This window comes from Gopherus flavomarginatus, chromosome 12, assembly GCF_025201925.1.
Source record: "Gopherus flavomarginatus isolate rGopFla2 chromosome 12, rGopFla2.mat.asm, whole genome shotgun sequence".
Lineage (NCBI taxonomy): Eukaryota > Metazoa > Chordata > Testudines > Testudinidae > Gopherus > Gopherus flavomarginatus.
The window spans coordinates 49,693,212-49,706,674 of record NC_066628.1 but is presented as its reverse complement, the minus strand read 5'-3'; the positions used below and the strand labels follow the sequence as shown (position 1 = coordinate 49,706,674).

The following is a 13,463-nucleotide window of genomic DNA, read 5'->3' as shown; positions in this document are numbered from 1 at the left end:
GTGAGGGAAGAGGTGAGCTTCCCCCCAGGCTGCACAGAGATGTACAGACCCCTGCCCCCCTGCAACAATGGCGGGGGGGAGCCCTTGCTGTCTCCCCCCACCCCAGCACTGACTGGTCAGGCATACCCAAGGCAGGCATCGTGCGAGCTTCCCACCCCACCACCTGGGCCTGGTCTAGACCAGCGTCTCCCCAGCAGTGCCCTGTGGAGCCTGGACACGCGTCCATTAGCAACCAGACGCCACTAATGCCTCTCGCTTGGGCCCACGTCTAGAGTGGGACCCGGGCTCGGTGAGCCCCAAGCCCTTGGCGGCTCTGGTCAGCATGTGGCCGGCACAGGCTGGCTCCTGCGGCTGAGCTGCCCGTTGGAGTTTCCTGGCGCCCCGGCTCACCTGCCATAGTCAGGGAGCACGGTTTGGTGGTCGTACAGGAGCAGGTTCTTGATCTCCGTTACGATGGCGAATTTCCAGTTGTCCAGGACCACGGTGAGGTTGGCACATCCCCTCAGGCTCACCTTCTCAGCTGGGAAGGAGACAAACCTGGCTGCTGGGGGAGCTGGCGCCAGCGACTAGAGCTGGCGCAGGCTTGCCAAGCCCACAGAACCCCTCCCCTCCCTGCCCCCAGGACCACAATGGCTCCAGCTCTTGACTTTGGCCACGTCCCTCAGAGACACCATGATTCTCACGCCAATTGCTTGTCCCTAGCACTGTCCATCCGAGGCTCCCAAAGCACAGCACAGATGCGCTGATTCCTTTTCCCAGCCCTGGGAGGGAGCACAGGGTTATCAGCCCTGTCATCTAGCGGGGAAACTGAGGCACAAAGGGGCAATGAGTGGGTTCAAAGTCACACAGCACGGCACTGGCGGAGCTGCCCTGGAACGCAGGAGTCCTGGTCTGAGCTAGCAGCCACCTCTCCCTGGCAGAACCCACAGAGACAGAGGTGACTTGGGATCAGCTGGGAGTGGCCGCTCCATGGCTGGGCCCCCAGCTCTGTGTCTGCAGCCACCCTGGGCCAGATGATTAAAGCTGTGCTGAGATTTTGGGGGGGCTTTACCTTCGGATCTGTAGTCCCATTCTGCCGGCTGCTGCCTTTGCTTTGCGGCACAGCTGAGAGCCACACAGAGCAGGATGGGGAGAAACCGCTTCATGGTCCTCTGGGCATGGACAGGGATTAGGGAGAGATCAGTACAGACAGCTCCACCGGCCCCGTCCTAAGTGCACCCCCCTCAACCACCCCCACAGGCCCTGGCCAGAGAGCACCCCCCTCCACCCCCCAAGCATGTCCCCACTTCGGCTGCCTCCCCCTACCACTGGCCACACTCTCAGCATGCAGGATGCCAACCCTCCAGGACTGCCCTGCAGGCACCAAGGATTAATCTGGAATTGAAGATTGCCCTGTGATGAAACCTCCAGGAATACGTCCCTCCGGAGGTGGCAGAAACTCAGATATTGGGCCACAAACATCTCTGGCCTTGTGCAGCCTTTGGCCCGTCCCCTCTGGATTCCTGATTTTATGAGCGTCCCACCCATAGATCTCCTGGGGGAGCCCGGCAGGAACTGGGCCCTGGGCACCATCGCATAGGGCAGGGCGGGCAGGGGAGTACCCCAGTGCTCAAAGTGGAATTTGCTTCACACAGCTATTTCTGAGCTGCCTATGGGGAGCTGGGGACACAGCATTAGCCAGAAGCTGGCAGTGAAGGACCCCAGGGTCCCTCGGTCTGTCGGTTCACTTCCCAGCTCTCATCACCTTTGCTTGGAAACAGGATCTCTCTCCCTGCTCAGGCCCCCTGCTCTAGTGAGGTGGCAGAGGAGGAGTGGCAGGGGCACTGCCCCCAGAGAGCCCTCAGCCCTGCTAACACTGGGCGATGCTTGGCCAGGGCCTGGTCCCCCCTGGAGCACCTCCACCCGCTGCCAGCCCTGAGCCGCTCGTGTGGAACCCCTGGCCCTCGCCAGCAGCTGAGATGTCGCACAGCCGCCGAGTGCTCTTCCCTGAGCCAAGAGGGGCTCTGGCACGCACCGCGTGGGGAAGGGCTGGTGCCGCACGTGAGCCAGGCCAGGACGAGCTGAGCCAAGGGGAGTTTTTCCCTCTCCTACCTGCTGTGCTGAGATCCTGGGCCGGTGCGGAGAGAGGCAGCGTCTCGGCTCCCCCTTCTCTCTCTGGCTCCAATCTGCCTCCCTCCGTCCCCTTTTAACACGCTGCCCTGGAAGGCGGCCAAGCCAGATGTGGGCCTGGCAGCTGTGCCGCTGATTGCAAACAGACCCGCTTGGCCTGCCGCGGGGCCTGTGAGCTGCACTTTCCTGCTCCCTGGGGAAAAGGAAGGCATGGGCAGAGTGCGGAGCATGGCCGCGGGCCCCTCCCCAGCCAGTGGGAGCTGGCCAGGGAGACCGCACAGCAGATGGCAACAGCAGGAGCGCAGTGCTGCAGTTACAGCAGCCTTCGCTGTGGTTTGACTTCATTCGGGGGGGGGGCTCTCATCCCGCCCCCAACCCAACACCAACTCTGGCCTTGGCACATGGTCATGCTGCCTCCCAGGGCTCCAGTTAACAGCAGCAGTGACCCTTTGCCCCTGTGCCAGGTCCAGCATGGGCAGGGCAGAGCCTGCGGGGATCCCTGGAGGAGCCGAGGCCGTTGTGAACCCCAGTGATGCTGAGGAGGCGCGAATGACGGGAACCTTGGGCTGGGGCCAGCTAGCAGGTTCCCAGGCTGGGCCAGGCCAGAGGGAGAAAGCCGGGGCTGCAGGAAGTGAGTAGGCACGTCAGGAGCCAAGAGCCATGCCAAGGATGGCCCCAGCTCAGAAGGGCTGCGAGGGCGGCATCTGGTCACTTGCACTCGAAAGGGCAGTTCTGTAAGAACTCTGGGCCTCTTCTACAGCCTTCGCCCCACGGGCCTGGCCTTCCGCAGCCTCATGCTCTGGAGAAGAGATGGTCCTTTGGTTCCTGCCCTCGGCCACTCCACTGACATTCCAATAACACCACATCCCACCCCAGAGGCGGCTGCATTTTGATGGCAAGGGGAGTGGCTCTTCTCGATAGGTTGTGATGCTGTGAAGCGTCTCGCTGCCCTGTCAGCTCATGCCACGCCTTGCATGCAGATAGCGTTACATGTAGTGTCCAGAACCATGGCAGCACCCGGCCCCGCCCTGCTCACTGCAGCCACGTCGTCACCTCTGTCCTAGGCAGAGCTCTGCACACAACAGTGGCCATGAAATGACCAGGGTCTCTCGGAGATGTGGCGTGTGTGCTCATGGCAGCAGAGTGCCCCTCTCCCCAACCTGATGCTGGCCGACAGCAGCCACCCCACGGTGAGAAAGAAGGCTGCCCCACAGCCTCCTGCCAGAGCGCCTCACGTCTGCAGGTGGCTTTTCTCGTCAAGGGTTCCCGCCACTGCTGCATTGCCCTGAAAGTTATATCAAGAAGCACCATCTTGCCGAACTGCTGTGTCCAGCGCTGGCGCTCAGCCTGCACTGCTGTGGGCAAGCGGGGGAGTCCCGAGCCTGGACGCGGCTTCGCAAAGGCCAGGTTCAGACCTTTGTGCCTTTGTTCTGCATGAACATTGTGTGCTCCTGCCTCCCCAGCTGCAGCCCCCTCAGCTCAGCCGCAGGGGAGAGCGGTGGTTGTGGGCAGATCAGCAGAGCGCCATAGGTGATGCCCATGTCTCATGGCCCTCACTGCCCCTCCCTTTCGCAGGGGATGTGACCCCCACCCCCCATCCACCCCAGGAGCCAAAACTTCTCACAGACAAGTTCAGCCCTTGGCTCCCAGCTTGAGGCTGATGCAGCCGGCTGCCTCCAGCGTTTGAGCTGAGGCTTAGCTCTGCTTTCTGCAGGTGGAGACTTAGCGAGCCTGGCTCAAGCCTGCACTGGGGATGCGGATGGGGGTGGTGGTGGTGGTTTACACATAAAGATCAGAGAAAAAGCCATTTTCAAAATGCTTCCTGACTACTGCGTTGTGGAGCTAATTCAGTCAAGTTGGAGCAGCCAGGTTGTGGAGCAGCTGGTTCATGGAGCAGCCTCCCTTGGGCCAGCTGGATTTTAACCTCCATTGCCCTGGTGCAGCCTTGCGCAGCTGCATCCTGGGCACCAGTTGCTCGCTGAAGGTGGCAGGGGTGGTGGGGAGGCAGCCGGGAGGAATGGTGCCTGGGTGGGGTCAGCTCTGCCACCACCCCTCGGGGTACAGCAGAGAGCCCATCGCTCGTGATCGAGGGGTGGTTCCAAGCTCTCACGTCATGGCTCCTGGGGAAGGTCTAAGTTTCTACTCACAGCCCGTTCTCTGCCAGGGCCCAGCCGGTGAAGAACCCCCGTTACGCTGGCAGCTGGGGCCGGATTGACCATAGCAGGCAAGTCGCGTAGCAGCGCGGTTGGGGAACCCCTGCCACACAAGGCCAGTGTTCCCCCAGAGCTCCCGCCACTGTCTTGGGGAGGGACTCTCCTTTCAGCATCAGGCCACGTCCTGCTGGGCAGAGGCCTGCCGAGGGCTGCCCGAGGACAGGTACAAGTCACCCACCTTTCAGGCAGCCAGGGCTTCTAACTCCTCCTGCTACGGTGGCAGAGTCAGACAATGCCCCATCTACTCAGTGCGGGCTGCAGACCCAGCTCTGCTCCCCAGCACCGGCAGGTGGCCCGGGGCAGACGGTTAAGATCTTACTGAACTAGCCAAAGAGCCTGTTTTGCCGCCCCAGGGCCAGCCCTTTACCACCACCAGCCGGCCCAACCCCGGCCACCACTTCCCTTTTTAAAATGTCAGCTGACCCAAATGAAGGCCGGCTGGGACTGGCTCCCGGTCCCTGCAGGACAGCCGCCTCCTGCCTTCGCTGCTGCTCCCACCCCTAGGCTGGATCAATCCTCACCTGCCAGGTCAGGATCTCCAGCACTGCCAGGCACCTGCCTCCGAGCTGGCAGCAGTCCCGGCTAGTCCAGTCCTTGGCCCTGGCTAAGCAGATTGCTGCTGGTGCCCTGGTGGGGGGTGGATAACGAACCTGGTCCGGCTGCTCTCGCCCCACTGCACCATCCAGTGGCTCCATTCTGCCCCCCCTTTCCTGTGGCCATCCAGCTCAGATTACCGACAAGAGCTGTCTCCATTTGTGGTTACGCCACGTACAGCAGGGGCCAGGCTTCAGGGTGTCTGAGACAGGCACGTGAGCAGAAGTGGATGAATTGCTCCACCCAAATGCAGGACTTCTTGTAGCCCCTAGCAGCAGGTGAACTGTCTCCCCGAGCCTCAGCCCCGTCACCCTGCTCCCAGGCACTGCGGACAGGAGGTGGCTGTGCAGCGGGGAGGGTTGGATTGTTTCTTTACCTGCTGGACGAAGCTCCCTTGGGGCATAGGCGAAGGATGCTCCTTGGGAGTGAGCGCCCACGGCCCTTGCCTGGTGCAGGCCCCATGGTGATGTGGCTTTACGTGCGGACAGCACAGGCCTGGCTCTCAAACCCCTCGTGTCCCCTGCAGCCTACACAGGCCCCGGCCTCACTGCTGCCCACACCGCACTGAGCAGTGGCAGACACAGGCAACAGGTTGGAGCAGAGGCAGCTGCTCAGCCTGGGTCAGAGAACCAAGCAGAATTCTGGCTGGAGGTGGGTCAATAAACACACCAGAGCCCAGTAGCCTGGTTCACATTTCAGATGCTTTTATTAGGTTTTACTTGCAGGGCTTTATTGAAGAGAACTCCAGTCCACACCCAACACGCACACCTCTGCAAGCCGAAGAGCACAGAAAAGTAAGAGCAGCTAGCCCCAGGGAGCCCAGGAGAGCCCCACACACCAACCCCGAGCCAGACAGAGCCGCCTGCCCTCCAGGCAAACACAGCCAGGCAGCAATGAACTACTCTTCAAACAGCAGCAAGATGGCGCGAGGGATCCTTCAACTGCAAAGGGTAGAAACCATGTCACTCCTGCCAGCTGTTCGTGGGCTGCAGCGAAGGGGGTGGGAGTGCAGGGATGAGCAGTGAGAAGTCAAACTGTGTCCCCCCCACCAGCTTGCCCACCGCACTACTGGCCTCTTGGAGGGAGGGCACAAGGGGAAAAGCCCCACCTGATGGATGGGGTACCAAGGGTCTGTTTGACCCATTATGATCAGCCAGTCCGAGTTCCCCTATCAGTCTGGGAGGAAACAAGCTTGCAGCATTATCCTGCCAGGGGACTCACTCCTCCCGTTTCAACCCTGAGCTGCTGGTTCTCTTTGAATAACGAGAGGAAGGGCCTCGCTGACCAGCTGGGAAGGGGTCCTTACAACGCAGCTCAGGAAATGTTGGGGCGTTTGCATGAGTACAACTGGAGAGAGGCAGTGAACCCTGGGGCCAGGTGCTGCTCCGGGAATGGCAAACAGGCCAAAGCTCAGCGAGACTCCGGGAGAGGGGAAGGCAGGCGTTGGACGGGCACTTCCCCAGGCTACCAGCAGCCTCTAGCCTGGGCTCGGGCTGGCCAGCTGGGCTGCTATTAAGGTCACTAATGCGCAAGCAGAGGAAGAACGGGACCTGCAATTCTGCCCCAGTGTGGTTAAAAACAGAAGCAGCAGTGGCAGCCGCTGTTCTAAATTTAAAGGAACAGTAGAGAGTGGTGATTTCATGGGAGACCTGCCCCTTGGGGCCTGGTCCCTACCCACACCCCGGCTGTGGCCCCCGAGGCCAGCGCTGAACCTCAGGCACTAGAGAGCAGCTAACAAGACTGGATTTACCGCAAGGAGACCCAGGCAAGTTGGAAGGATGGAACATGCTGCATGTTTGCTATGGGGCTCACTTTGCTCCAGGGGAGCGGATCAGCTGCTGAAAAGGTGTGGGGCTCTTCCCTTTGCTTGGGCACCTGGGCTCTGGCTAACTCCCAAGCAGTCAAACGGAAAAGAAGCCAGGCCTGGCCTGGGGGGGTCTAATGCAGAACGGGTGCTTCAAAGCAGACTTACAAGTTACATTCGCTTCCTAAGTGCCCCAGCCTCACTCTGTAGAGGGGAGACGGCCAAGGACAGTAGCTCCTCCAGTGGCTGGCAGATGGAGGAGCTGGCACTAAATGCAAGGCAGTGGCAACAGCAGGAGCATGCACCGTGTTGCCATGCCTGGCTTGCACCCTGCGATGGGCTGTCCCCTTAAGGGAGAAAGGCGTGAGTGAAAGGACGCTTGCTCCACAGAGCTGGGGCGGCTGCCCACCAACCGCTTTAGCAAAAGCCCTAAGCTAAGGTGCCAGCCTCACCTCTGGTCTGGGACAGCGAGCTCCCTCTGCTTGTTCGCTAGCTCTTGGGAGATGTAGCTGGCAGGAGCAGACCCAGCCCTGCATGCCCTTTCAATCAGGATGCCATGACCCTAGGCAGGGGAGAGCCGAGGAGTGACTGCCAAATCCGCTTTGTGGAGAGGCAGCTCAAATACGTCTGGGCACCGTGCTGCTGGGCTGCAGTGAGGGGTCACCCAGGAGAGACAGGGCTCTTGGGTTCGCAGAGGGATGGATACCAAGCGCACGCCAGAAGCACTGCGGATGAGCTCCGGGGCGGGGCCGCTTTGCTTCTGGCCCAGCGCTGGTGCTCACTGTAGGTTCACCAGCTGCAGACCATTTAGTCAAAGCTGTAATTATGGTGGAGGCTCAGCCGAGTCAGGCACTGATGGCTACAGAAAACCACTGGAGAAGAGCCGACTGCTGACAACCCAACTAGGCATCGGAGAAGGAGCGCTGGGGAGGGGGGACAGCGATCCCCAGCTAAGAGCAGGCTGTGGGACCACGCCATGCCTACAGCATCACTTCCTCCCAGGCCATCTCCTGTGCTAAGGTTGCTGGGACAGGGGAGCTGCAAGCTAATCAAGGGAGGTCAGCCCCTTGCGGCCATGCACCTGTGGAGATGGCCCCAGAGCTCGCTCAGCTCTGAGGGAGAAGCAGCCGCTGTCAAATGAGATCAGCACAAAGCCTAGAGAGCCCCTGGAGCTGGCAGGAGAGCCAGTTACAGGATGACAGCGTGGAGAGGTCGCCCGAGTCATGGCAGGGGGAGCGGAGTGTGTGGACATTGAAGCAAAGAGTCTCCTCATGCTGGACTAACAGCATGGGGCGTTCCCGTTTCCAGCTAAAATCCCACCCACAGCCAGCCTGCCTCCCCTCCCTATCGCTAGGCCCCAGAAAGGACAGCGCAGAGCGCTCTTCAATCAGAGACACAGACCTGGCAGCCCCCCTTCACTCGGTCTGCCCCTTGTGGCGCATCATTACGGGGGAGTGGGGCATGAGAAACCAGCCTGCTTTTTAAAGGGTTTGCCTCTGTATTTGTCAGTCTGCCCCTAGCGCCAAGCAGCGGGGGCTAGGTCCTGGGAAGGCTGCACATCTCGCAGTGGTCTGTGCCGGGCTGGTTCATGAAGGTGCAGTGTTGGCAAGCCCACATGGCTGAGGACGCAGCATGTGTTGAACTGCCCATGGCACCATATTCATGTAACCCTGAGAGTGGGACACCAACCGTACCTGTAAGGGAGAAACAGAGCAGAGGTCAAGGCTGGGAAGAGGGGAGGACTGGGGGCAGGAGGAGATTCACATGGGAGCTTCTACATGTAACGCAACACCCTGGGACAGGGGAGTGGTGAGGCCTGACCCTGGGACCTCTGGGTCTGAAACTAGCAGTCTCTCCTGCCTCGGCTTAGAGCCAGAGAGGCTCATGCTACTAAACCTGCATTCCCTATGCCTGTGCCTGTGCCCAGCCCGCTGTCTGGGGTCTGTGCCGAACGGGGTGGGGCACTGCATGGCAGACTGCTTGCGGCTGTGATGTCACAACACCTGTCGCAGGCAGGAGACTGAGGCAGACAATGGCATCCAGAGATTTCCGTGCTTCTGTCTCCCAGGTCTAGGATTGGCTCAGGTAAATCAGGCCAGGATTGAGGGTATCTGCTTCATGCTACAGCCCTCCTGTGGCGCTCCTGCCTTTGGCCCAGGAGGTGGGTACTGCCTGGGCCCCCAGTGCTCTGAGCCCCTGCTGGCCTTGGGAGCCAGCTCATTCCCTGTGCAGGAGCACGGCTGTGCCAATCAGCAGCCAGCCCAGGCAAACCATTTCGTTACTCCTCATTGCTGGTCACAGGAGAACAGCAGGTAATTCTGGGAACTTACTACAGAGCTGTTCAATGGTGGCCCATTGCTCCGATTTCTTCCAGGTCTGCGCCAGCTCCTCGTTCCTGGTCCTCACCGCCTCCAGCAGCAAGCTGATGCTATCCTGTACAAGAGAGCACGCAAGTCTCAACCAGGGCAGGGCTCCTGCAAGCCCCTGCCCCTCCACCTCGCACTCCAAGCTCCATAGTGAGTTTATTCCCCAGTGGCAGCCAGGAATTCTAAAAAAACCCTTTAGTTTGATCTTTCATCCTTTTTACAGAGGTGCCACTCTGGGGACACAAGCAAGCGGCCACTCCCTGCCTGGAGGGGGCTAGTCAACAGCGTTTGATTGGCTTTATAAATCCTGCTTCTAGTTTCTCCCAAGGGCTGACATGTCCCCTGACACTTGGCCAAACAGAAGCTAGAGCAATTAATTCAGGGCGTGTCTAGAGCAGATCAGATGGTCACAGTGGTCCCTTCTGGCTTTAGAATCCATAAATGAACATAGGCTGGAGCTAAAAGGCACTCGTTGCACCCTCTGCACAGACAAGTGGGCCAGAAGTATCTGGTAACTTTGTATTTATGTTGGGCTGTAAGATTTAGCAGGACTGGATGAAGGCACCATGCACCTAATCACCATGTGGAGCCTTTACTCAAGAGGCCAAGGGCTGGAATAGCAGGAGGGCTCAGACAATAGTTTCAAGATGTATGGGCAGGTTTACACAGGGGAAACTTGTGCAGTGCCTACCTACATTAGGTCTGGCTCTAGTCACCACTCCTAGCCCCTCATTTCAGGAGCACTAGAGCACCTTCCGGGAGTTAAAACAGCCAGTCCACTGTCCCCCCGAATGGCAGCTGCTGCCCATTTCTGAAGCGAGCCTGCGAGACAGCCAAGGCTCGCTCACGCTTTTATCACAGAGAAAAGAGACTGGACAAAATTCCGAACACAACGTCTCCCTGATTGGTCCTGATCTCCAGCTGCCCACTGGCAGCCCAGCTGTGCTGCACATGCTCAGTCTGTGCAATTCTCGAAGCCTCTGGAAAACACATGGCTTTTCTTGTTGGTCTGTTATTTAAAAATGGGAAAATATGAGTGGTGCAGATGTTAATGCAGGCTTGATACACAGCCAGCTCCTCGTGCCAAGCCAGTACAGCAGAGCTGCAAAGACAGGAAGTAGTTGTCCTGGAAGAGATTTGGTGGCTCCGATCTTGTTATCATTATAACAGGAATTTCTGATTCCGATACTTTTAAACCTTTCCAGCTACCTGAGCTGGAGCCAAGGGGCTGTATCCAACCTGTGACCCTGCTCACACAGCCACCACCGACTCGCTACTTCCAGCCATGCAGAGGCTCAGATAAATCTAGCCTCTTACCATCAGCCAAAAGGGTCACTGAGAAGGAAGGACAGTTGCCAAGCTCTATTTTCTCAGCAGGAACTACAGATAAACCAGCAAACAAGCTGGGTCTGAGGACTCAGACTGAGCGAACAGACGCACAGCGCTTTCCACCGCACATGCAACTGATGCTCCTGCCTTGATTCCTGAGGAGGAGAGGCTTGGTGCTGGTCTGTAATGCGATGCTCACTGCAAGCCCTTTGTGCCTTTGTCATTAGCCAAACTCATTTTCTATTACATACCTGCAGAGGCATGACCTCATTGGTGACCAGAAAAAGGAGCAGATGGAAATCAGAGATGACGTCTAGGAAAACAGAGGAAGTGTTCTGAGATAGGTACGTGGCCAAGCTGTGGAAGTCCTGCAGAGATTGGAAAGGGGAAGAAAAACAACACAGAAGTCATATTTCCTTACCCCAGTGTGATAACCTGATTTTTCCTTTCAGATACACCGACAAAGAAGATTCTGGTAAAATTCCTTCCTCTATCAATAGACACAACTGCGATGCAGACTGACATCCTGAAATCAGAGAGCCTTGCAGACTGAATTGCAGCTGTTCACATGTCCAGAGAAAGGGAATCTGGAATGATTCAGACATCTGAAAGACCCCAGGGAGAGAGAGCTGAGCGCAGACACTGGAGCACTCAGAATGGCAGCAAGTCAGAGCCACGCCAGTTTGGGGCAGTGAGGGAACAGGGCCACAGGAAGATAATGCCTCAGTGGTGTCTTGGTGTCCCAGTCAGGAATGAGTGAGCTGGCTAACAGGATCATGCCCTCTGAAGCCTGAATCAGCCAATTGCGCTGAAGTGGAGTAGGCTCGCCAGGTGCAGAAGAGACCCATGTCTCACAGCAAGGTGGGTCAGGAATCCTTTAGCCGTACAGTCACGCTGACTACTTCATTATCCAGCAAACCCCTGAGTTGCTAAGTGATATGTTCTAGCTGCCTCTCTCACAGCTTCTGCAGGAGTTTGCGTTTGTGCAGGAACTATTCACTCCCGATTCATTTTATGTCCAACTATTTCCGAAGAAATCTGCTACTTTCCATGCCAATCCCTTTTGTGAGACTGACCATTACTATTACCAAGAAACCCCAAATGCCTGCTGATTTGGCCAGCTCACATGTGGCTAGGGCAATCTGATAGCTGCCCCGTTCTGTAATGAACAGTTCAGCTTTTGAAAACCATTCCACAAAAGCAGCCAGTATTCTCGGTGTCAGCACTAAACCCAGGAGCCACTGTAGACCCTGGATGTTGTTTGACCGACCCCTAGCAGTGCGATGAAGCAGCGCAGTTTTGTCACATACAGGATGCACTCTTCACTAATTCCTGATCAAACACACACCATGGAATTGGCAACTCCTTTTTTAGAACTTACTTGCAAGAGGCAATTCTTGGCAAGCGAAAGGCCTCATTCATATCACTGGGATGGGTGGGGACTGGCGCATCCAGCAGGGATGATTTATAGGGAGGTGCAAAGCATTCAAAGAGGGAAGTTTTGCTAAGCGTATTGCCAAGTGTGGATCAAACTATGAGATGGCTTGATGGAACAGCTGCTGCAGTCTCTCTACTGCCGTTCCCTTTCAGGGGGCTTAGCGTAAGGAAACGTAGAAGATTACATACACGTGTATGATTGTACAGGTAGGAGACACACTTTAAAGCATTCCTCACCTGAGTTTCTCCCAGCACGTCACGGTTCTCAATAGGGAATGGATTTTGAGAAATAGAAAAAGTGTAAACGGGATCCTTGGGGAAAGTTGTGGTAATCTGAAAAGGCAAGGAAGAGCTATTAGAGCAGAGCACTAGGATGCTGAGCAGACAGGCCAGGCCCGGTTCACAGGCGCCGGAGACCTCAGCCCACTGCCTCCAATAGCTGAGAAACACCACTCATTGCACAGCTCAGCGTTCAGCCATGAAGGTCACAAAGTGATTATTATGTGGAACTTCTAAAGCCTTTTTCACATGTCAAAGGATATTTGATCAACACTTCCCTTTTCCAGAGCAGCCCCAGCATTCAGAAACAGCGAGCATGGCAGCCAACTCTCCCCTGAAAACATACAGGCTCACACTGCAGACCTCCTCCCCACCCCGACTGATCTGACAACTGTGCGCCTGGGCCTGGCAATTTGGAACTGGCTCTTTTTATGCACTGGAAGAATTACACGGAGGAGGTTGGATTAGAGAGGCACTGGGGGGCACTGCTGAAATCTGCAGCTGGGACTTGGGGCAGTCTGAGAAATGAATAAAGAGGTCACCCAGATCACCTCTTTACATACATCTGTTTTCTCTGCACTACAAGGCCTGGCCTTGAGCACAGCCCAAGGAAAAACAGCATGAAACACTCAGGCCATGCGACTCAGCCCTAACCAATAGTCTAAGCCAGTGAGGTTACAGGAGCGCCCCCTCCTGGCGTGGTGCGGTTATCACCTGGACAGGGTGCAGGTTTTGAACACCACTGGATAGAGGGGTGCTCTGTTACACACAGCGTGTTGGGGAAGGGGAACTTACAGCAAGTGAACTGAATAAAAATGCGGTTCCTTTATTTCTTGCCAAGGAAGATTAAGGAACCAGAAAGCTGATGTCTTATCGAGAACTTGGCTTTTGCCATTTGTATCAGTCCAGTCTGAAACCTTTCAGCAACACGAGGTGCCTCAGTGCAGTGCACAGTCAATGTATTAGAAAGAGCATCAATGGCACGGAAGCTGATACAAGCTTTTATCCAAACGGTAAGTGATTCCTCAACTGCTTGGCCATCCAAGTAGGCTCTCCCGCCTGTCTCTAATCTCGTGCAACTTTCTGCCACTGGAATCAGTCACTCCAGCAAAGGACGAGACCCTCTCTGATGCAGGGTTTCCCAGTCTCCTCCTAATCCTGGAATCCCCTGCCATCGATACACTCTTTGGTCAGCTTGCCCAGGCCCCCCAATCCTGTCACTGGATTGGTGGGGACTTTGCCAGATGCTCAGAAATCCCATGCAAGCAAGTGGACTCCTAAGTTCTTACTAGGTGGAACTGAGCCAAGTAGGGCTCAAACAAGCCCTTTGCT

The 13,463-nt window shown here is 57.0% G+C and overlaps 1 protein-coding gene across 1 annotated transcript in view; it reads right to left on the bottom strand.

Annotated features, from left to right (window-relative positions):
• Positions 1-5,599: 5,599 nt before the first annotated feature.
• NPLOC4 (NPL4 homolog, ubiquitin recognition factor) overlaps positions 5,600-13,463 on the bottom strand; it is a 42,114-nt gene continuing 34,250 nt past the window's right edge. The window contains exons 14-17 of the mRNA XM_050921103.1: positions 12,090-12,185; positions 10,667-10,783; positions 9,051-9,153; positions 5,600-8,414 (exon numbers count right to left, since the gene is read on the bottom strand). Of these exons, the coding sequence (XP_050777060.1) occupies positions 8,257-8,414; positions 9,051-9,153; positions 10,667-10,783; positions 12,090-12,185 (474 nt within the window). The 3' untranslated portion in view covers positions 5,600-8,256. The remainder of the gene's footprint in view (positions 8,415-9,050; positions 9,154-10,666; positions 10,784-12,089; positions 12,186-13,463) is intronic.